The sequence below is a fragment of the Phyllostomus discolor genome, chromosome 6 (assembly GCF_004126475.2).
Source record: "Phyllostomus discolor isolate MPI-MPIP mPhyDis1 chromosome 6, mPhyDis1.pri.v3, whole genome shotgun sequence".
Lineage (NCBI taxonomy): Eukaryota > Metazoa > Chordata > Mammalia > Chiroptera > Phyllostomidae > Phyllostomus > Phyllostomus discolor.
In genome coordinates, this window is record NC_040908.2 from 153,245,644 (window position 1) to 153,270,131 (window position 24,488).

Genomic DNA, 24,488 nt, shown 5'->3' on the forward strand with positions numbered 1-24,488 from the left:
GTGAAACTTATGGTTTAATTCTTTAAGTTACTAATTTAAACAGTGTTCATTTGAAACTCTTTCACACTTTTCTATTTTATTAAAGTCTAAATCTAAAACCCTGCCTGTACCTCAGACAGTTTTCTACTGTTGGTGAATTCCTGCAGTAAACAAGAGCTATACAGAAGCAGAGTTCTCCTTCCTGCCCCTTTAGTTATAATTCCTTCAGAAGAACCCTTCCCAGACCAAACTTGTTCTGCTCTTTTCTTGGGAACTGAACCTAAGTAAAGGGCCTAGACCCAAAAGGGAGCACTTGGGAAGGGGATCAGCAAACGGAACTTTAAAAACCCTGTGTACCTTTAAATAGCAGGGTAGCTGGGGGCCTGCACGTTAGTCAGTGGACCTGGGTGTTCATCCCAGCCCTGCCTCCTGCTAGCCGGGTGGCCTTGGGCGAGTCACTTGAGATATCTGAGCCCCCATTTTCTCCCTGAGAAGTGAGGGGTAAAACCCTTCTCACGACATGGTGAATTAGAGCACTCAGCACATGGCCCAAGTGCACGGTAAGTGCTCTGGAAATCAACAGCCGCTCGTTACCATCGTTGTCACAGCAGCGGTTCTCCACCAGGAGCGACGTTGCCCTCCCCGGGGACACGCAGCAGTATCTGGAGATACTTTTGGTTGTCACATCTGGGGGAGGGTGCTCCCGACATCTAGTGGGTAGAGGCCTGGGATGCTGCTGAGCTTCCTCCAGTGCACAGGACAGCCCCCACCGCAAAGCACGATTCAGCCTGCAGAGTCGGAGGGCCAGGTCGAGAAGCCTGCTTTAGAGACACGTTTCTCGTGGTCTATAAAATCAGAATGTAGATGGTTGAAAATGAAGTTTGGTAGGAATGTTAACATTGAAGGACATCTTAACCCTTATCTCATGTTGATTAGTCTTAAATCTAGTGAAGGACTCAAGTATTTGTACTTAAATTACTATCTACCTCCAAGAACACAGCTTCATTCAGAGACGATCTTTATTCTCATTGCTGTGAATGACAGGATTGTCGTTCTCTATGTGGTACCAATTCTGAAGACTAGAAGGATCACTAGCACCTTTAAATACACCAACCTGGGTGAAGTAATCACCTGGGCATGAGACACTGTGGATGCTGTTCCTTTGCAATTGCGTCATTGTTGGCATGGTTTTCCCCCCAGGAAAGAAGCGTGACTACCAGAGTCTGGGGTGGCCCAGCCCAGATGAGTGCGTCAAACTCCGCTGGGTAGAGCTGACTGCCATCGTGAGTACCTGGCTTGCAGTTTCTTCAAAAAACATCGAGTGAGTATCTTAAACATCTCCCTCCCCCTGGCACCCGTGTGCCAGTGAGCGCACGGGGCCTGAGCTGGCGTCAGGGGTGCCCTCTTCCAGCAGCAGTGATCAGGAGAGTTGTCCTTTCTAGAGCTGGTGGTTCAGAGGACGACCGCTGCTGACCACGGCCCACACACGGACCCGGCCAGGTGCACTGAACAGCGGCCCCATCTCAGTGCCTTCGCCCACACTTGCGTGATTTACCCGGGTGTACTTAGTTTAACTCGAAGACTGGATCCCTCTTCTTGAGAAGCATAAACCCTGTGGTCTCTCACTGACACCACACACTCAGAAAAGCAGTCGGGGCAAGTTCGATTTACAGACACCTTCCAAAACACAAGGTTGCCTCTCTGATGACTGCTTTTTTCCTTCTCGGACACTCCTCTTTTGCTGGCCCCTTGCCTAGTCTTTAAGGGTTGGAGTTCCCCAAGATTTACCAATCAGCCTTCTTTAGACTCACTCTCGTCAGACCGATCTACTCCCAGCACTGACAGCACCACCGATACGTTGCTAACTCCCAGTCGTCAGTCTCCAGACCAGACCCTGATTCGCGCCCTCGGCCCCCCTCTCCAGGTATCTGCCTGGCCGCTCTGCCTAGACAGTTCGCAGGTGTCCCACGTTCAGGAAGGCTAAACTCATAATTTTCTTGTGCACTCACCTTCCAAAAAAATTATCATCGTGTTTGTTTTCTGTTTCTTATTCTTAGTCAAAGCTCCAGCAGTGCTTAGGCCAGAAGTGTGGGAGTCATCCTTAACAATCCTCTTCCTTACCCCTTGAATCTGGCCTGTCACCACGTCTTGTCATTTTAACTCTCTTGAGTATTCTTCAAATCCAGCCGCTTTTCTCCATCTCCATTGCTGCTTTCTTAAATCAGGTCACCATCATCTCCCCTTACATTCATTCAGTGGCCCCCTAGCTGGTCCTCGTGCTTTATTTACTCTTGGCGCTATTCAGTCCATTCTCTCCATGGTGCTCAGAAATATTCCTCAGTTGTAAGTCAGATAATTCTTAAAATGCTCTAATAACTTCTTACTGCTGTTTACAGTGTTCACATTGTCAGTCTGCTCGTGCGTGTCTTTCCATCTCTGACTCTGCCCTCTCCCCCGTCAGGGCGTCTCTTTCCCTGTGTTCTTTTCATCATCTTCTGCCTGGTTAATGCACGCTCTTCCTCCTGGCCGCAACTTAAATCTTACTTCCTTGTGCAATTCCTCACTGTCCGTCTCCCTCCTCCATCAGCGTAAAGGGGACAGATACCCTCCTGTAGTGTAGCACTGACGTTTTACCACGTTTTTATCTTTTATTATTTGTCACATCTGTAATAGTTGTCACTCACAAGTCTGTGAGCACCATAACAGCAGGGACTGGGTATGTTATGTTAATTATGGTAGCCCTGGTATTAAATAGCTGGAGACAAAATTTGTCAGTGCCAGTTTGCCATGTCGGTATGTATGGTGGTACATAATACTTAGCCTGTGTCTAGCAGGAAAGTGACCACTTTGGGACCATGCAGAAAATACTTTCATGTAGATACAGTGGATAGCTGTTTTGTATAAAATTTACTATCTAAACTTTCTGTGGAGACAAGTATGTTTCTGTCTAAAAGGGAAAGTAAAATAGGAACAACTTGTGGGTATTTGTCACTATGTATACTCTGGAAAGAGAGATCCTACCAGAAAACCCAGCTGGTTTAAAATGAGAGGAAGCGGCCAGTGGGAGTGAGCAAATCAGATGCCATGGTGCATAGAAAGAAGGCAGCTTAGGTGGTTGGGAAATCACTGAGTTCGGGTCACTCAGAGCCCAACTGCTCCTTTGATCTGGGACACGATCTTAACTCACGCATTCAGCACGTAGTCATTGCCGGGCACTGGAGTCCTCGCACCTGTATGATGAAAGATCAGTCTGAGTAACTTCTGAGGTCTCCCTGTCTGAGTCTGTGGTTCCACGCAATCCTCATAACCTGTTGAAGTTATGATCAGCCGATCACTAATACTTTCTCCCCACCCATTCAGCTCTCCCGTGGCTAATGTGGGCATCTCCATGTTTCAGCATCACAGAACACATAGACTTTGCCACTCCAATCCAGCAGCCAGCGATGGAGCCTGTTTGCAATGGCAATCTCCCCACCAGCATGCACACCCTGGACCACCTGCATGGGGTTTCCAACCGAGCCAGCCTACACTACACAGGCGAGAGTCAGTTGACAGAGGTCAGTGCTCACTTTTATTCAGCTCGTCTGCGGTTTTTAGCCCAACAGTTTGGGTGCAACCGATAGCAGAAAGCACGGTGGCCAGGCCATGTGTTTTTGTCTTTCTGTGGTTGGCTGTCGCTTCAGTGGCTTTAGGCTAAGCCTAATTTCTTTCAGGCCCTGGGACTGAGCTTGCTTTCTTTATATGTCCAGGAAATTTTAATTCTGATTCACTCCTTGAGGTAGGTAGCATTCTGCTTGCTATCAGACAGAGGCTCTTATGAGAAATATTTGGGACAGTTTAATTCCCCTGTTAGCATTCCAAAAAAGGAAAGAAAGGAGGACAGACCCAGAATATACCAAGCAAAGAATATATCAAGAAGAATTGGGAAAACCTGCCACAAATGTCCAACAATGCAGGATTTGTTACATAAATGTTGGTACAGATATAAGGTATTACACCGTGGAGTCATTAAGAAAGATATGTGGGAATACATTTAGTGGCTGAAGAAGTTTTCAGAATATATTATGTGAAAATGGTGACAGTATGCAGCGTGATCCCATATTTTGTGAGAGAAATAATGTATACATGTATAAAAATCTGAAAGATATACGAGGTGTGTCCAGAAAGTATCCAGCCACGAAATGTGGAAAAATAGACATTTATTGAAGAAGATACAAGGTGCGGTGATACAAGATACAATGATACCTCAGTCCCCTTCAAAGTAGGCACCTGGGGACCTCACACAGTTCTCGCAGCATCCCTTCCACTGTTCAAAACACTCTGCAAAATCCTTTGTTGGAATCACCATCAGCTGCCCTGTCATATTTTCATAAATGTTGTCAATGGTTTGAAATATCTTCCCTTTCAAAGGTGATTTTAGTTTGGGGAAGAGCCAGAAGTCACAAGACCTCAAATCTGGGATATAGGGGAACTGAGTCACCTGGGGGATTTGATGTTTCACGAAAAACCTCTGCATGAGACGTGATGCATAAGCGGGCACATTGTCCTAATAAAGCTGCCAGTCACCAGTTGCCCATAGCTGCGGCCGTTTTCATCATATTGCATCTCTCGACCAACAAAAAACACTGAGGTAGTCCTCCTTAATAAATTTTTGGCCTGGAGGGACATACTTATGATGGACAACACCTTCCCAATGGGAAAGCACAGTTAACATGGTGTTGATCGTGTTGTGACTTTGCCACAATTTCTTCAGGCGTGGAGAACCAGGCGACTTCCACTGGGACAACTGAACCTCCATTTCCAGACCATAGCCATAGACCCACAGTTCATCTCTGGTTATGACCTTCTTGAGGAAATCTGGTTCATTGGTAGCAGTTTGAATCAAGTCATTAGCAAGTGCAGCACATTATTCTTTCTGCTCTGGTAGCAAGAGCTGTGGAATGAAATTTGCCATGACACATTTCACGCCAAGATCCTGCATCAAAAGCTCGGACACAGTAGTTTTTGGAATCCCCAGGTCAGCTTCTCGTTCTCGCACTGTCACTTGCCAATCTTTATTGATTGCAGCCTGTACATGTTCGACGTGCTCAGCTATTCTGCTTGCTGCAGACCTTCCAGAACATGGATTGCTTTCAACAGATTCTCAACCATCTTCGGAACGTTTGTGCCACACTTTTATTTGCACTGCACTCATTGCATTCTCCCAAAAGCCTTCTGAATCATCCGAATAGCTTCTGTAGAGGAATGTAGAAGCTTAACGCAAAATTTGATGCAGATTCATTGCTCCACTCACTCAGTGATTTTGAATGTCGTGAGCACACAGTACACATGCTCACTCAACGGTGTCACCGGCCCCCACGGACTAGTACAGCGAAGTCATTGTTGTTCACACATGAGCATTCCAGTCCACTCTCCTTGGCTGCCAGGTTACATCCATGTTCTCCTTACATTAACAGGAGCAAATATAAGAACCAAACCATTCACCTTACATGAACAGTGGCTGGACTCTTTCTGGACAGACCTTGTATATGGAAAGATATTACTGGTTGTATCTGGGTGACAAGATTACAATCAGTTTCTATTTTCTTTATTCTATTTTTTCATGTTGCTGTAATGAATGTGATTTACATGTCTGTAGTTTTTGTTAACTGGGAAAAGACTAAAGGGATGATATACTAGCCTTAAACAAGTCTGACCAATGGGACCACCAGACTTACCCCAGAGAAGCAACTTGCTTTTGTGGGAAGAGCCCAGCTCGGTGTCAGCAGTGCTGTCTGGACTCTGCCTCACGTCCACTCCTCTAATCTGCCGCCTTCCTCCCTGTACCAGGTGTTACAAAACCTTGGCAAAAACCAATATCCACAGCAGTCACTTGAACAGATTGGCACCCGAATTGCCAAAGTTTTGGAAAAGGTAAGTCACCCTGTAGGAAAGCTGGGAACTGTTTCCTGCCTTCTAACTTTTCCAAATTTATTTGTCATGACATGGCTCTAACCTCTCCTGTTAGGCACTTAGCACTTGGTAACTAAACAGATAATGTGAAACCGATAACCCCACACGGCGTATCCCGATCACTTCTCCGTTACTTTTCCCATCCCTTTCTTAGTATTGTCTTAGTATTGAATAGGTTTTTCTTCTTTACTTACTTTCTGTGATGAAAGCCACCTGATCAGTTTTCTCTTCTTTACTCCAGCGTGGGTGTACAGAGGTGGTGGTCCTGGGAACCGTGGAATCTAGGTATATGAAATAAGCCAGATGTTCTTCTCATGGTGAAGAATATTTGGTATTTCAGATTGTTGGATGGGAAATACATTTTTAAACACCTTTCTCTCTTAAAGTCGTGAAACAAAATATTTATAAAACTTCATTTTCATACAGCCTACTAACTAAACAGAAAATATAACTAAGAGTTTCTAATACAATTGATCTGCCTCTATGTGATATTTATGTAAAGAGGAAGGTTTTTTATATTAAAATTAATTACTTTATGGTTCCATATTTCTCCACTTGATTGCTGTATAATACTGAAGAATATAGTGATTAAGAGAATCAACTCAGCTTCCAATCTGACACCTGGCAGTATGGTAGGGATAGGATAACCCCATCAGTTTAAAAGTGAGGAAGTGGAAAGGAAACACAACGTAGTCACTGTTTGTTGTCAGTTCTGAAATCCATCAGGACCTATGTCACCCCAGTCCCAGAGTAGGGACTATTCTGGGCAGTTGAGAAAGTTTCATTTTCTAACTCTACAAGTAGCTTGAAAATATTTTTTCCAAATTCTGCTTAAAAACTACACAGCTCCCCATTTAGTTCTCTTTTTTAATGCCATATTATAAATGATTTTTTAAAAACTGTTTGTCAGCTTTCAGCATTCTGTTGAGAAGCTGTCAGCCTTGGTCCTCCTTTGAAGGGAACTGTGACAGATTAAAGATAGGCCCCATAATTTCTGTCCTCAAGCGTTTCTTCCTCAAGTCTTCTTCACCAGGCCCACAACTTTGTTAGGTATTTTTTCTATGATGCAAGACACAGCCACACTATTTGTTTTGCCCATGGACAACAAGACCATTTTGCCAGCCTCCAACAGTGAGGTCCTCGGGGCTCACCCAGCCTCCTTTGATGGTCTCGTGGCTGCTCCTTGAGCAAATGTCTGCAGCCCCTTTCCAAAACTGATGCCACATGTTTTAGTTCTCTGTTATGGCCACCCTTCATTCTTGATACCAAATACTATTTCAGTTATCTATTTCTTCCTTAAAAACCACCCCCAAAATTTACTGACTTAAAACCATTAGCTCAAGATTCTGCAGTCTGAGTGGAGCTCAGCTGGACGTTTCTGATGGTCTCACTTGGCATCATTTATGCACCTGCAGACATGTGGCGACTCCTCTGACACTGTCCACGAAAGCAGGCTTTGCCCACAGGTCCGGTGCCTTACCCAAAGTGGCTGGAGTAGCTGGAGCACAGCTGGGAATGTTCTCTCTCCATGTAGTCTCTCCAGCTGTGCAGCTGGCCCTTTGTGCATGGTGGCTGCGGGCTCTGCGAGAGGGAGAGCAGTGGTGACAGAAATTATGGGGCCCATCTTTAATCTGTCACAGTTCCCTTCAAAGGAGGACCAAGGCTGACAGCTTCTTAACAGAAATTATGGAAAGCAGAAGCCAATGTAACGACATCTTTAAAGCTAGAAGAAAACAACAAGCCTAGGATTCTATAGCAGCCAAAACACCCTCCAAATACTAAAAGTGAAATACAGATGTATTCAAACAAACAGGAAATCAGAGGATTTGGCACCAGTAGACCTGCACTGAAATAAGACTTAAAGGCAGTTTTTCAGGAAAATAGTCCCAGACAGAAATATGAACATGCGAGAGGGAATAAAGAGCACTGGCAAGGAAAATATAAGTGAACAGTGATGATATACAACAGTTAACTGTAGAGCTTCAGTTTCATAGATGGTGAAATTCATGGTAACAGCAACAAATGATGGGAGGGAAGTAAATGGATTTTAAAGTCCTAAGCTTTAATTGGTATCAGCCAAGTAGTTAAGTGATAATCTGCATGTTTTAAGGTATAGTCTAACTACTAAAAATGGTTTTAAAATGTAATTTAATTGAAGGGAAATGGAGCAATGTAAAAAACATTTGATTAATTCAAAGAAGTGCAAAAGAACATAAAAATAGAACACAAATAAATGCAATTAGACCACCAACTTACATCATACACAAAAATAAACTCAACATGGATAAAAGACTTAAATGTAAATCATGATGGCATAAAAGTCCTAGAGGAGAACGTAGGAAAATTTCAGATATCCCACGCAGCAGTATTCTCACCGATATGTCCCCTAGGGCAAGGAATATAAAGGAAAGAATAAACAAATGGGACTGCATCAAATTAAAAAGCTTCTGCACAGCTAAAGAAAACATCAGCAAAATGGAAAGGGAACCAACTATATGGGAAAATATATTTACCAATGATACCTTGGACAAGGGTTTGATCTCCAAAATATATAAAGAATTCAGATGACTCAGCACCAGGAAGACAAACAATTCAATTAAAAAATGGACAAAAGACCTGAACAGACGCTTCTAAGGCGGACACACAGAGTTCACATGGACAAATGAAAGGATGTTCAACATAACTGGCCACCAGAGAGATGCAAATTAAAACCACAATGAGGTACCACTTCACACTGATGAGAATGGCCATCATCAACAAACAACAAGTGCTGGCGCATTTGTAGAGAAAAGGGAACCCTAGTACACTGTTGGTGGGAATGCAGACTGGTGCAGCCACATGGGAAAACAGTATAGAGTTTTCTCAAAAAACTAAAAATGGAATTGCCTTTTGATCCAGTGATTCCACTGCTGGGATTATACCCTAAGAACGTATGCACCCGATGTTCATAGCAGCATTATTTATAATAGCCAAGTGCTGGAAACAGTCTAAGTGCCCATCAGTAAATGAGTTGATCAAAAAACTATGATACATTTACACAATGGAATTCTATGCAGCAGAATAAAAAAAGAAGGAACTCCTGTCCTTTGCAACAGCATGAATGGAACTGGAGGGCATTATGCTAAGTGAAATAAGCCAGGCAGTGAAAGACACATACCATTTGATCTCACCTTTGAGTGGAACCTAATCAACAAAACAAACAAATGAGCAAAAAAACAAACAAACAAACAAAAAGACACATGGAAATAAAGAAAAATCTGACAGTGACCAGAGGGGAGGGTGATAACAGGATAAGAAGAGAAAGCGTCAGTCAAGGACGTGTACAAAGGGCCATGGTCAAGGACAATGGGGTGGAGATTTTCTCTGGGAGCGGGTGTTAGATGGGATAGGGAAGAGCAATAGGGGAAAAAATGGGGACAAATGTAATTGAACAACAATAAAAGAAAACCTTATGGATTTAAAAAGTAAAAAATATAGTAAATATAAAGCCAAGTTTGTCAGTAGTTAAGAAGAAAAGATTATATAGAATAAGGATTTGGGACTTTGGTCAAGATGGCAGTGTAGGCAGACCTGTCTCATCAAAAGTACATCACATCAAAATTACAACTAAAATGTAAAACAACCATCACTCAGAACCATCAGAAATTTAATTGAATGAGTCTGACAACTGCTTAATTAAACTACACCCATTCAGATATGGTGCAGACGTGGAATGGGCTGGTCCCACACCCGCATGTGGTGGATGAAAATTTGGGAAGGATGTCCCAGGAGTGAGGAGCCCAGCCCTGCACCAGGCCTCCCAGCCCAGGGTTCCAGTGCCAGGAAGATAAATCCCTATAACTTCTGGCTGTAAAAACCAGCCGGGATTGAGTCAGTGGAAGAAACTTCTAGAGCCCCAGGCAGTTCCTCTTAAGAACCCACACAGACTCAACTACTCAGACTCACTTCCTCTAGGCTCCGACACTGAGGTAGAAGCTTGAAAGAAACCAGTGGCATACTGGGAGAAATAGCAGCGTCTGGCATCCAGGTGAGCAGAGGCCATTGTCTCTTTTCTTAGCCCTTCTCCCACAAAGCCACTGACCCTGAGAGCTAGTGCTATATCTGAGATTCCATCAACCTGGCCAGCACTGTTGGACCCACCTTGGAGAGCCCCAGAGACTCTATCCCATCCAATTTATGGGCCCACCCAAGCTGCTTTTCCATACGAATGGCTGGTCTTGGCCCCTGCTTCACAACTTCCTAAATCCTCTCAAATAAGCACCGCCTGGCCTCAGTGAGCCCCAGGCCCAGCACTAGCAGCAGCCAGCCTGGGTTCACAGCTTGGCTTCACCCAGGAATCTCCAAGCTCAGCACAAGTAGCAGCCATCTCAGATTGCTTTATAGTTCAGTGGCCCCATACAAAACACAAGTGGGGACTGACCTTGGTCTGCATCACCTGGGAAACGTGAGGGCCAGTGCCCAGTGGACAGCTACAGACCACATTGGAGCACTACCACCCTGTCCCTGCACAGCTGATCCTCCATGGAGGGCGATGGTTGGTGGTATGTAGTCACAGCCAATCCTTGCAGCTGACTGGCCTGGGTAAATCCCACTCATTGATGTGCCAACAGCAACCGAGGTTCAACTACAAGAGGAGGTTCAACTACAGAGGTTCAACTACTCAGTCAACATGGAGGGCACACCTCACGTTCCCAGCTTGGGTGGTAGAGGAGGCTGTGCCACTGGACCCTGCAGGACACCTCCTACATTAGGCCACACTACAGAGTCAAAGCAGCTCCACTTAATACATGAAACAAACACAAGGAGGCTGTGAAAATGAGGAGACAAAGAAAAACATGGCCCAGATGAAAGAACAGATCAAAACTCCAGAAAAAGAACTAAACAAAATGGAGATAAGCAATCTATCAGGTACAGAGTTCAAAATACTGGTTATGAGAATGCTCAAGGAACTTAGTGACAACCTCAACAGGATAAAAAAGATCCCGTCAGAAATGAAGGAAACAGACTGAAATAAAGAACAATTTACAGGGAAACAACTGTAGAGTTGATGAAGCTGAGAATCAAATCAATGATTTGGAACATAAGGAAGCAAAAAAAAAAAAAAACCCAATCAGAACAACAAGAAGGAAAAAAGAATCCAAAAAAATGAAGGGTAGTATATGCAGCCTCTGAGGCAACTTCAAGTGGTCCAACATTCGAATCATAGGGGTTCCAGAAGGAAAAGAGAAAGAGCAAGAAATTGGATATCTATCTGAGAAAATAATGAAAGGAAACTTCCCTAAGTTGACACAAGAAATAGACAGGCAAGTGCAGGGTCACAGAGAGTCCCACACAAGATGGATGCAAAGAAGCCCACTCCAAGACACATCATAATCAAAATGCCAGAGATTAAAGCTAAAGAGAGAATTTTAAAAGCAGCAAAAGAAAAGCAGCTAGTTACCTACAAGGGAGCTCCCATAAGACTGTCAGCTGACTTCCCAAAAGAAACTTTGCAGGCTAGAGGAGATTGGCAAGAAATATGCAAAGTCATGAAAAGCAGGGACCTACAGCCAAGATTGCTCTACTCTTTGAAGTTATCATTTAGAATCAAAGGGCAGTTAAAGAAATTCCCAGACAGGAAAAACTAAAGAAGTTCACCATCACTGCATTATTACTGCATTTTACCTTGTATAACGAGCACTGTTTGCCCAAATTTTTGAAGAAAAATAAGGGTGTTCATTATCCATGGGTAGTACTAGAACCTGAAGTGCACATTATACATGGGATCACATGATACATGGCAGAATGTGGTATATGAAATGTTAAAGGGACTTATTTAAGAAAAAGAATAAGGAAGGGCAGATAAAGTGTTTTCCAGATAAGGTTAGGTTAAAGGAGTTCATTATCACCAAGCCTTTGTTATATAAAATGTTAAAGGGACTTATCTAAGAAAAAGAAGATAAAAAATATGAACAATAGAATGAAACAAACTCACAACTATCAACAAATGAACCTAAAAAAAAACAAACTAAGCAAACAATTAGAACAGGAATAGAATCACATAAACGAAGATCACATGGAGGGTTATCAGTGTGGGAGAGGAGGGGAAGAATGGGAGACAAGGTACAGGGATTGAAGCATAATCGTTGAGTGTGGGCGTTCGACCCAAAGGGTCACCGTTTCAGTTCCCAGTCAGGGCACATGCCTGGGTAACAGGCCATGTCCCCAGTAGGGGGCATGTGAGAGGCAACCACATATTGATATTTCACTACCCCCTTCCTCCTTTCCCTTCTCTCTAAATACAAATAAAAATCTTTTTTTTTTTTAGCATAATTGGTAGGTACAAAATAGACAAGGGGAAGTTAGGAATACTATAGGAAGTGGAGAAGCCAAAGAACTTATGTAGAACCCATGGTCGTGAACTAAGGTCGGGAGAAGTGCTGGAGGGAGAGGGGTACAGCGTGGACGGTGATAAAGGAGAGAAAACTAAATGGGACAACTGTAATAGCATAATAAAAAAATACTTAAAAAGAGGATAAGAATTATGAACAATAAAATGGCAAAAAAATACATATCTATCAACAATTGAATCTAAAAGACAAACTAAGGAAACAAGAAAAGAGACAGAATCATGGGTATGGATAGCCCTTTGATGGTTCCGAGATGGGAAGAGGGTGTGGGGGAATGGGTGAAGAGGTGAGGGGGTTAAGAAGTACAAAGAGGTAGCTGTGGAATAGCCGTGGGGATGTAAAGTACAGTGTAGGAAATGGAGTACCCAAAGGATTTATGCACATGACCTGTGGACGTGCACAGTGGCAGGGGGATTGCCGGAGGGAATGGGGGTACTTGGTGGAGAGGGGCAATGGGAGAAAAGTTAGGACAACTATAATAGCATAATCAATAAAATATAATTTAAAAAGAAAAAAGATTATATAATTTAGTATAGAATAGATTTTTTAATCCAACTATGTACTGCTTATAAGAGAAACATTTTAAATATTAGGTACAGTGGGTTGAAAGTACAAAGACAGAAAATAATTCCATGCATACAATTTTTTTTTGAAAAGCTGGTATGGCTACACTCTTGTTAGAAAAAATAAACTTGGAAGCAACAAGCATTACTAGAGTCAGAAGGGCTAAAATGAAAGGTTGATAATGGTAAATGTTAGTGATGGTAAAAATATGCTAATAGTAGACATTGGGCACAAAAAAACAGTGCACAGTGAATGATCCCCGCTCTGAAATTGTAGCACAGGCAAAAGTAACCTACAGTTATAGAAATCAGATCAGCGATTGCTTCATGGGCGGAACAGGTGGCCTGGGAGGCAGTTTGAAAGGACTTTCTGGAGTATTGGAAATTTTCTCTCTTCAAATAATAGTCAAAACTAAATGTTACACTTAAGAGCTGAGTATTTCTCTCTGTGTAAATTGCACCTGTTTTCTTTTTAATGAAGTTTAAATAAGTATTTCAGACCACCCAAAACTGAAAGATGCATATTACCAACAGGCTTGCACTAAAAATCACTAAGGAGATTATTTTAGGCAGAGGGAAAACTATCCCTTCTGAGACGGAAATTCAGAAATACACGCAAGAGCGAAGACCAACAGGACGGGTAAATATTAAATACAAAGTAGTATGACTATACAAAATAATAGCAGTGGTGTCTTCTGAGGTTAAAATCCATGACAACAGTAACTCACAAGGCGGAAGGGAGCCGCACTGATCACCTCAGGGAGCCTTGTGTCGGGCAGGCACTCCACGCCCCCGGGGCTTGCACTCAGAAGGACCGTGGGGAGGAAGCCAGAACAGGACCAGGTGCGTACCTCCCTAAACAAGTGTGGCCTTGAAAACACAGTTAGACAAAGGCATCAGGAGAAACAAAATTATAGGTTAATCTCATTCGTGAATTTTTTAGGTATCAAAACCATTAGCAGAATACTAACAGACTGAATCCAATGGCATTATTTTAAGGTGCAACTTGACCAATTTGGGTTTATCTGAGAAATATAAAAATGATTTAACTTTTGAAAAATCTTACATTTGCCAAATTAAAGAGGAAAAATTATGAAGTCATTTCATTAGATTACACTTGATAGAATACTATTCATGATGTAAAGCTCATGCAAGTTAGAAGAGACAAATTCCTTAATCTGATTAGAATAATCAGCAAAACATCTACATCAAAGATGATTCTTAACGGAGGAAATATTTAAAATAATTATTTGAAATAAGGAAAAAGATTGTACACCAACCATCACCACTTCTTTTCAGCCTTGCACTGATGTTAGGTCCTAGCAAGTACAATCAAGACAAAGAATATTCAGAAATAACATAATTATCTACATGGCAAACCCAAAAGAATCTACAAATTGTTAGCAATAACATTTTTACCAAGATGGCTGCCCGCAAAGTCAATAAATAAAAGTAAATGTGCACTTCTGTACAGCATCAAAAATTGTAAGTTCCCAATAATAAATTGAACAAAAATTTTGTAAGATTTTATGCAGGAAGCGATTAAAAGCTTATTGAAAGGCATTTTCAGAGACCTCGGTAAGCAGGTGGATGGTGTTCATGGATAAGAGGACACACGTCATAAGCACGTCAGCCTTCTCCCGTGTGATTAGTATGGAGTCATTGCTGCTATTATTTTAAAAACCAACAGTATCTTTATGGCATTCGAAAAGCATATCTTTACATTTACACGGAAGGGTAAGAAATAGTCATGATACCCTTGAAAAGAATAAGGTGAGAATTGCCTGTTATAAAAATTATAAAACATTATGCCATTAGATCAAGAATAAACTGAAGACACTAGCAGAACTACGTGGAAAGACCAGAACAGGCTCATACGCACAACTGTGAAAGATCAGTGGGAAGAAGAGGACTGTTTAGGAAGCTGTGCTGGCGTGATTACTTAATCTCAGTCCTTACCTCGCATCTCACACAAAAAATCAATTCCGTGTGAATTAATTATCAAAAACTCAGGTATCAAAAACTCAGCTCTACAAATTAGAGTAAAATGTGGGAGATACTCTCTCTGGCCTTACAGTACAAAAAGGTTTTTTAAAGAAGATAATGAAAACATTACATTTAAAGAAAATGTTAATAAGTTCAACTACACTGGAGTTTAAGTTTTTTAAATTAAAGATGTTTTGCCCTGACACGTGCGACTTGGTGGGGCGTAGTCCTGCAGAGCGAAAGGTCGCCAGTTCAGTTCCGGTTGGGGTGCATGGCTGGGTTGTGGGTCCAGTCCCTGGCTGGGGCATGCACGAGGGGCATCAGATTGATGTTTCTTTCCTGCATCAGTGTTCCCCTCCCTCTCTTTCTCCCTACCATCCCCTCTCTAAAAATGAAGAAATAAAATCTTGTTTAAGATGTTTTTAAATTAAAGAGGTAAGCCTGGGTGGAAGAAAATATACGTAACACACTTAACCTACAAGGATTAATATGTAGAACATAAGAAATAAAATTATGAGAAAGGTAAATGATAAAAATGCATAAAAATATTAGCAGATATTTCTTAGCAGAAAAGGTATATATGATCAAAGTACACAAAAAACAATTCTCAATTTCATTAATAATCAGGAAATGCAAACTAAAACCCCTACTGATAACCAAGGATTAGAAAGGAAGTTGATTAAGGGGTGCTTTTAAGCACTGCTGATGGGATGGCAAATAGCACCTTTCAGAAACCTTGGCATTATCTCGTTAGGTTGGATGTTTGCATACCCTGTGACCCAGCAGTTTCACTCTGAGGTACTCTAGGCTAAGAAATTGTACATCTGTTTGCAACAGCAGATTTAAAAACAGGAAAGGACTTAAGCCCCTATCTACAGGATATGAGTAAATACATTATAGTATATTCCCTTGATGGACGTTTAATTGTGTGGCAAGGAAATTGAGCTAAAGCTACGTACAACATGGATGAATCTTTGAAATGGTGTATTGAGTAGAAATCCCAAGACCCAGTAGACTGCTTGAATGTATTGCACCGTTTCTATAATGCACAGGAAGAAGTAAACGAAGTATTACACTGTTGAAGCAAATGTGTGTAAGTGATAGACTGGTGTTTATACAGCGGACTGGTAAACATGGCGTTTGGGGCGTGTGTGCCCTGGAGGAAGGCCAGGGGCTGCAGTGGCATGAGAACACAAGGGAGATGCAAGCTCATTCTTGGATAGGGTGGCAGTTTGGGGGATGTTCGTCCTTTTGTGCTTTGCAGCATAAGTATGTTTTATGTAATTACGCGCTATGTGTGTAATTACACAAATACGTTCTTTTGTATGTGTCAAATACTGGCAGTAAAGAAAGGTAATTTTATTTTTTAATAAAGAACCCTTTGGGGAAGCCAGTCAGGGGTCCAGCCACTAAGAAGGAGGAGCAAGTGAGGCTGGCTTCAGATCTCTCCGCCGCAGCGTCCTTGCCAAGAGGCGGTAGAGCAGTGCTGACGCGTCATTCCCGGAGGGGACGAGCCGCGATTTTGTACCCAGTCAGCAGTCCTTCAGGGTTGAAGGCTGCAGACAGAGTTTTGAACACACACGATTGTATTAGTTTGCTAGGGCTGCCGTAACGAAAATACCACAGACCGGGTGGCTTCAACAGTAGAAATTCATCTTCCCACAGTTCTGGAGGCTGCAAGACGAGATCCAGGCACCAGGAGGGTTGTTGTCCTCTGAGTCCTCTCTTTGGCCTGTAAACAACTGTCTGCTTGACGCCTCTTCACGTGTCATCCCTTGTACACGCAACCCCGGCGTGTGTCTTTTCTGTGCATCCTTCACACACATCCACTCAGATTGCATTAGGGTGCCATGGAAATGGTCTCATTTCAACTTAATCACGTCGTTTAAAATCTTATCTCCAAATACAAGTTACATTCTGAGGTACTAGTACTAGAGGTTGAGACCTCAAGTAGGAATTTTGGGGGGAACACATATCAGCCCATAACAGTCTCATTCCTGTGGATTCTTGTTGAGGAGACTACTTTAAAAATGAACGTCAGCCCTGGCTGGTGTGGCTCTGTGGATTGAGCTGGGCCTGCAAACCAAAGGGTTGCTGGTTTGATTCCCAGTCAGGGCACATGCCTGGGTTGCAGGCCAGGTCCCCAGTAGGGGGCGTGTGAGAGGCAACCACACATTGATGTGTCTCCCCTTCCCTTCCCCTCTCTCTAAATATGTAAATAAATACAATCTTTTTTAAAAAAGAATTTGAACATCAGCCAACCAGGAGATGACTGGGAAAACCACAGAAAAGCTTGTGTCAGTGATCAGTGAACATACTTAACTGTAAAACTAACACAGAAACAAAGCTGGGAAATAAGATGCCTAGACAAAATAAATTCTAAATGCCCTGACAACGAAGAATGAAAAAATTAGACTGGAGAAGAGAAGTAAGCTAGGAAGCATGGAAAGTTTTCTGATTGCCTCATCTGTAATTGCTGGGAGTTAGAAACCATCCATTAAAAAGGGCACATGAAATAGGAAAGTCCAAAATTAGACCTGAATTAAATGCTAGGATGTTGTCTACAGTAAAGGCAGCATCTTAGTGTGGGGAGAGATGAATTGTTCATTAAATATTGGGACAACTTAGTAGCCAACTGGAAAGAAAAAAATGGAGCCCTGTTATTTACACCAAGTTAAATTTCAAATGGATCAAAAATACAAGTGTGAAAAATTAAACTACAAAAGTTATGTAAAATTCCTTGATAATCTTGAAGTAAGCAAGACCTTTCTAACTACAACTGAAATTCCAGGAGTCATCGGAGATAAATTAATAAACTGGACTGTGTAGGAGTCAAAACCTACATCACACAAGCATCGTAAGTCCAAAGGTGGACCCCAGAAAACTGAAGGAATGTACCTGTGAGTCATATCACAGGCCCTGGACTAATCTTCCTAATGTACAAAGAGCTTTCTCAAACAGATAAGGTGAAAACCTCACAGAAAATTAACAAAATGTAAGAACAGACACTTCACAGAAAAATACAAAAGGATGTCCAGTATGAAATGACCAGCTCTGCTCATAAGAGGAAATGCAGATTTAAACCCCCTTTGTTACTGTCAATTGTCACTGTCAAAGGTCCGAGGGTTTGGTGACACCAGGGAGGCTACAGGAAGCAGGGGTGCATTTCTGGTGGGAGGATAACGTGTCACAGTCCTGTGGGGGACTACGTGGGATGTCCCTTGTTGTAGCATCCCACACTGGAAATGTGTCCTGCAAATGCACCTGCACAAATGCAGAGTTACACCTGGATGGGTCGTTGATACAGCATTACAATAGTAAAAACTGGGGAGAGGAATATTCGTTAATAAGGATCTAGTTTAGTAAATAATGGTGCACCTGTACAATGAAGTACTATACAGTTGAAAAGAGAATGATGGAGGAAGATCTCTAAGGGGTATTTAAAATGCAGGTGACTGTTGCCTCTTATATATGTAGTAAGGAATGTAAGAAAAGAGTGGGGGCATAAGTCTGTATTCATAATTTCTTGTATAAAACAGAAAACCCTAGAAGGTGGCATAAGAAACTAAAACTAGTTTTTACTAACGCACAATAGAGACAAGGGTGGGAGACTTTTCACAGCATAACTTTGTATAATTTCCAGGTTTGGAAATATGTAATGAGTCAGCTGTTCAAAAAGTTAAGTGAATTTAAATTACAAAGAACATAAAGCCCTGGCTGGTGTGGCTCAGTGGATTGAGCGCCAGCCTGCAAACCAAAGGGTCACTGGTTAGATTCCCAGTCAGGGCACATGCTTGGGTTCCTGGCCAGGTCCCCAGTTGGGGGCGTGCGAAACACAACTGATCTATATGTCTCTCACACATCAGTGTTTCTCTCCCTCTCTTTCTCCTTCCCTTCCTCTCTCTCTCTAAAACAAACAAACAAAAAAAAACCCCAAAACAGTAAATCTTTAAAAAGAAAAGAACATGGACATGAACTATACGTCTGCAGTTTAGTAGTGGAGTGTATTTGGACAAGATACTCAACCTCTCTGATTCATAGTTTTCTCATCTCTAAAAAGGCCGAAATAGTAGAATCAAGCTCATAAGATTGTTATTAGGATTAATGAGAGGATGAACACCAAAAATGTATCGTGAAAATGCAGAGTTACATGCAGGGTGCCAACACGTAGTAAATACTCAGTTAAATGGTTATTAACTCGTGGGTTGTTTTTTTGTGGGGTTTTTTTTTTTTTCATTTTAGAGAGAGAGAGAAACATTGATTTATTATTCCACTTTGTGTATTCATTGGTTGATTCTTGTACGTGCCCTGACCAGGGATCGAACCCGCAACCTTGGCGTATCAGGACACCAAGGGCCAGGGCCTCATGTTATTGTTCTTGACCTTGGTAGAAAATTAGTGTGTTAAGACCTCAGCTGTAGTTGGCCATTCCTCTGCAGAACCAGACGTCCTGGGTCCTCTCCAGCATGGCTGCCCTCTACTGGAGGGTGAAAGGCCAAGGCAAGAAGGCCATCGACTGTCTGCGCCAGGCCCTCCACTACGCGCCACACCAGATGAAGGTGAGTGGGACTGCGACGGTGCGAATTTCTGTCCCTGGGTCCTTCCCATTGCCTGGTGGGTTATTCAGAGGTTTCAGCCTAGCCAGTAGAATGGCAAAAACTCACTTCTGCCTAGGACAGGGCAGAAGAACGTGTGATCGCCCTTATGCTGGGGCCGCAAGCCCGGAGTTATGCCCACTGGCATGCCCTCTGCCCCAGCACGCTGGAACGTGCAGGAAGGGCCTCAAGATGGCCCTGAGAGATCACACCCTGCAGTGCCCCTTCTACTGCAGGCAGGCCACCACTCCAGAAGTCGTTCTGCATCTAGCTAACCTCCTGGGCCTGGAGGCCTGTTGTACATTATTTGCTTATACTCCTGACTTAAGCTTGCTTCCAGACTCAGAAACAAGCAAACTTCCATTCCTTCGCATACATCAGCTAGTTCCTGTTCTTTGTCTGACTTCACCTTTTACACACACACCTGCACACACCCTCCACACACAAACATAAGGCGGCTAACGCCCTGTAGGGAGTTTAATGTCAAACTTTTCCAAAAAGTTAGTTATTTTTATAACTGGGAATTGACCATTTTTTAACAGAACATTTGTACCCACGTGTGCTGAGAGCTGCGTTAGTCTCCAGACCTTATCCTTCCTAAGCACAGCTGAGGTCTTGTTCACAAGGGCGGGCAGCGTAGGGAGCGATGGACAGGCACGGGCTTCCCGCCCGGCCATTGCCGAGTGCTCACGGCAGCTCCGCCTCTCACTAGCTCTGCGCCCTTAGGCCAGTTATTCCACCTCTGTGACCTCTCACACTGTTGTGCACCTGCATGGGTGTCCACTTAGGACAAAGACGGGTCCATCTTTCCTGTTTCTTCTGTATCTCCTCTAGAACCCAGTACAGTGCGATATAGTTGCTCAATAAATATTTTGTGATGATCATGTTGCTACTGTTTCAACCCATCATCCTGTGCTCTGTACTGTCAGGCAGCAGGGAAGGGCTAAGGCTCTAGATCAGGGATCAGAAAACTTTCTGCAAAGGGTCAGATGGTAAGGAATTTAGCAGTGGCAGGGCTGACGACCTCTGTTGCCACTACTCAGTTCTGCCATGGCAACGTGCAACAGCCACAGAAATACATAAAGGAATGAGAATGATCGTGTTTTGGTAAAACATTACCAAAACAGGCAGCAGGCTGGATATGGCCCGTGGGCCAGTTTTCCAGTCCCTGCTTCAGGCGGTACAGTGTTCGTTGCAGAAAATACTTCTGCTCTGTGACAGCATGACCAAAGTGTGACCTGTGGACTGGTGTCAGCCCATTAACTGACTGTTACCCACCTGAAATGAGGTGAGATGCTTGTACCAGGATGTAAACCAATGACTTCGGAGTCATTGGAACTACTAGCAGGTGGTTTGCTCAGCTAACGTTTTTTGTTCCGCTTGTGCTTTGAGGCGAAACCCTGCGTGAGAGTGGTAATGCACTGGTCTAGACTCGCATTCCCGTGCGAGCTCCTCCCCCGGCACAGGCCAGCAGCACCAGCAGCCTGGCACGTCCTCCAGTTGCCCTCCCTCGCTCACCAGGAAACGTCTCCTGCGTTGTGTATGGTCACAAACCCAGGAACGAAGGCTCACACACCTGTGTTCTTCCCTTCCCGCTTTCTCCCTCCTCCCCCAGGACGTGCCCCTGATCAGCCTGGCCAACATCCTGCACAACGCCAAGCTCTGGAACGACGCCGTCATCGTGGCCACCATGGCGGTGGAGATCGCGCCGCACTTCGCCGTGAACCACTTCACCCTGGGCAACGTCTACGTGGCCATGGTGAGGCTGGTGCGGCAGCGGAGAGCCCCGGCTCTGCCGCTTTCTCTCGGGGCACCTCTCTGGTTTCAAAGCTCATTTCCCTATGTCATTATCCTCGGTTTCTTGTGAGTTTTGTGTCCAAAGTCGCTTACTCCACCAAAGGTATATTTTACAGATAAGGGGTTTGTGAGCCTTTAAAAATAGTAAGTAAATTCATCAAAGTATTTGCAACTGTGTGGTTCACTGTGAGTTGAACACTAACAGCAGAGTCAGGTGCAGCTCCGGTTTCCTGGAGGCACCACCCAGCGGTCCCCTCGGGCGATGACGCACTCCTGCCCCCTGCAGGGTGGGCCGCACCGCCCAGTGAGTGCGGTCTCTGTGCCTTGTGTGTTGTGTTTCTCGCCGTGTTTTCACCTCGTTTTATGTTTTGGGGTTAAGCTTTTGTCTCTTCCCCCTCGAGTAGGAGCTCCTTAGAGAAAGCACTGCTCTTCATCTCCCTGCTCCCAACACGGACAGGGTTTGGCACACAGTAGGTGCTCACCAGATGCTCAGTGAGTGATAAAAACACCACTGATTCCATGGGACAACGCTGACAGAAAATGGCACACCCATCATCCAGAACGCTAGTTCTGGTCAGAAACAAGGACTGATTTCAGAGCTTAAAATTCTAGGGGTCCCCCAGAAGCTGTCATAACCGAATTTAACATGAGAATCGTGCCACCCACTCCCATCTAAAACCTGGTGCCCCATCCGAGGGCTGTTCCCAGGGTGCACTCGTGAAGGGTCACAAAAAGAGCAGCTGCGGGCCGAGTCCCATGGGTCCTCCTTTACTTCAAAGGTAGGGAGTGTAATTTGGCCAGGGAGGTGCTGCTGAATGTGAGACTTCCCTCTCTGCTTCTTAAGACCGAAGACTCTGTTTTCGTCCCCAGCCAGTGTGAAAATTTCTACCCTGGATGAGGATTTCTTTCTCTCACTTGGCTCGAAGGAGTCATTCAGCCAATTGGTCTGAGCTCTTCTTTGAGAGAAGAGGTCTGAGGGAAAGACAAGCCCCTCAGTGTAGCAGTGATCGGTCCCAAACCACATCTAGGTGTTTTCAACCCTCAGCTGAGGCCACGGTCACACACCCAGGGGTGGGGGGAGAGAGGGCGGGAGAGAAACATCCATGTGGGAAACATTGATTGGTTCTCTCATGTGCCCCATCTGGGACTGAACCCACAACCTGACAGGGAATCAACCCTGCGACCCTTCAGTTTACAGGACGATGCTCCAGCCAGCTGAGCAACACCAGCCAGGGCCCTCTGCAGATTTTCCAATGTTAGGGAGAATAAACAACTGATTCAGAGTGTACAAGTCTAACTGAGATACCTGACTTCACTTCCACGTTTCCAGCTACAGTAGAATGTTCAGGCCGAGAAATAGTAAGCATTTGTCAGGCAGACTTCTAGCGGTTCCTGTGAGGGTGAGTGGGAGGGTTTCACAGAGCACCCCGCACCGCGCTGGCACACAGCAGGCACTCGGTAGCGTTAGCTCTCCCTGTCACCGCCACGAGTGCTCCCCTGGTTGGTCAGACCTCCTCCGTAAAGTGGTCTCCCCTCTCCCTCTGCTTCCTGGGCCCCGCTGTGGTATATTCTTTGTGAGCTGTAGTTGGGGATGGAGGTAGCTGTTTCTCCCCGGGCCTCAGAGTTTTTCTCAGCAGTTTAGATCCATTGAGAAGGCACTGGAGATTCTCACTGGCACAGAGGTGCTTTCTGATGGGGGGCGGTGGTGGGGAGGGTCTGAATGTATCTCTGGTCTGGCGGCTGTGCCCCCTCACGCCTGCCCCTTTGCCCCTCGCAGGAGGAGTTTGAAAAGGCGCTGGTGTGGTACGAGTCGACTCTGAAGCTGCAGCCTGAGTTCGTCCCGGCCAAGAACCGGATCCAGACCATCCAGTGCCACTTAATGCTCAAGAAGGGACGGCGCTCTCCTTAGCCACCCTCCTTTTTCTTCCTCTTCCTCTTCCTCTTCTCCTGCTTTAAAAAAAAAAAAAAAGAAAGAATAAGAAACCAATCATTGTCAGTATCTACTTTTAATGATGTGTGAAAATAACTGAGTAAGACTTACAACAGGACTTTTACGTATGTGGGAATCAGTTTGTTTTTGTTTGTAAGCTCCTCCTTCCCCCAGCCAACCTCAGAAACACAGATTTCTTACAGGAAAATGCAGCTGCATACATTGTGTGAATACTGAGCCAAGACATTCCTGGAGCTGTGCTCTGTGTCCAAAACCTCGAGGCCCTCGGGGCTCCTCTCAGGGGCCCAGCCAGCCTCCTCCTCCTCTGTGGCGAGGACGAACCACACGCACACCCTCTGCTTCCCGTCCAGCCTCCACGGTCGGTCGGCGGAACTGCAGACGCCCACCCGGTGCCCCCCGGGGAGAAGCAGCGCCCCTTGCCCTCTCTCTGGCTCCCTGCGCCGTCCTGGTCTTGCCCATTCCCTGCCGCTATGTCACAGACGCTCAGAGGTAGCTTGCGGGGGAGGAAGGGGAAAATGATTTTTAAAACAAAATATTTACAACAGCAAAATCCCTTAGGATCACCTGACCTTTGTGACGTTATTTATGTTGGGGAGGGAGGGGGGCCGAGAAGGGGAAATCGGCAGTGTACGACATCTATACCATTTGTACTTTAATTGCGAATCACAAGGACACCAATAAACCGAAATCCTATATAACAGGTTTATATATATAGAATATGTATATTTGAAGCCCTCTGCAGACTGAGTCTGCGGTGTACTAATTCTCTGTCCGCTGTGTCACCCACCTCGGAATCGGGCGTGAGCGCTGCGCCCTCTCCCTGAGGCCCTCGGGCTGAGCGGCTCCGGAGAGCGGGGAGCCGGGGTCGAGCGTCTCGGTGCAAAACTGTTACCTCCGGTCCCAGGAGAACCAGAAACTCCAGCCGTTTTGGAATCTTCAAGGGCACACACACATACTGAGAACAAAATTAAAGCTGTTTATGAACAAGACAGGTCTGTGGTGTGGTTATTCGTTAGAACCAGGCTGACTCGGACAGCTGGGAAGCCCGCCGATGGCCCTGGATCTGATCTTCTCAATCCTAGGCTGCCTTTCCCTCTCCTTCCGTAAGGGCAAGGGCAGTGGAGAGGCAGTGCCTCACTAAGGCTTCGTAGTTGACAAAGTGGACATAGTTGACATAGTTGGCTTCATAGTATTAGCGGGAGACCTCTGACCAGGAAGGAAGCACAGTGAGCAGGTGTTCGGAGGTGGGTCTGCAGCCGACCTGGCCTCCCCAGAA

The 24,488-nt window shown here is 44.5% G+C and overlaps 1 protein-coding gene across 3 annotated transcripts in view; it reads left to right on the plus strand.

The window, feature by feature from the left end:
* The window catches only part of TTC17 (tetratricopeptide repeat domain 17), a 97,662-nt gene extending 74,448 nt beyond the window's left edge, over positions 1 to 23,214 (plus strand). For 2 of the 3 annotated variants that reach the window (XM_028515205.2, XM_028515204.2), the window contains 6 exons: positions 1,180 to 1,300; positions 3,377 to 3,536; positions 5,809 to 5,892; positions 19,309 to 19,428; positions 21,080 to 21,223; positions 23,039 to 23,214. In XM_028515205.2, the coding sequence (XP_028371006.1) occupies positions 1,180 to 1,300; positions 3,377 to 3,536; positions 5,809 to 5,892; positions 19,309 to 19,428; positions 21,080 to 21,223; positions 23,039 to 23,170 (761 nt within the window). In that variant the 3' untranslated portion in view covers positions 23,171 to 23,214. The remainder of the gene's footprint in view (positions 1 to 1,179; positions 1,301 to 3,376; positions 3,537 to 5,808; positions 5,893 to 19,308; positions 19,429 to 21,079; positions 21,224 to 23,038) is intronic. The other variant, XM_036029265.1, reaches the window with a different exon arrangement.
* Positions 23,215 to 24,488: the final 1,274 nt, after the last annotated feature.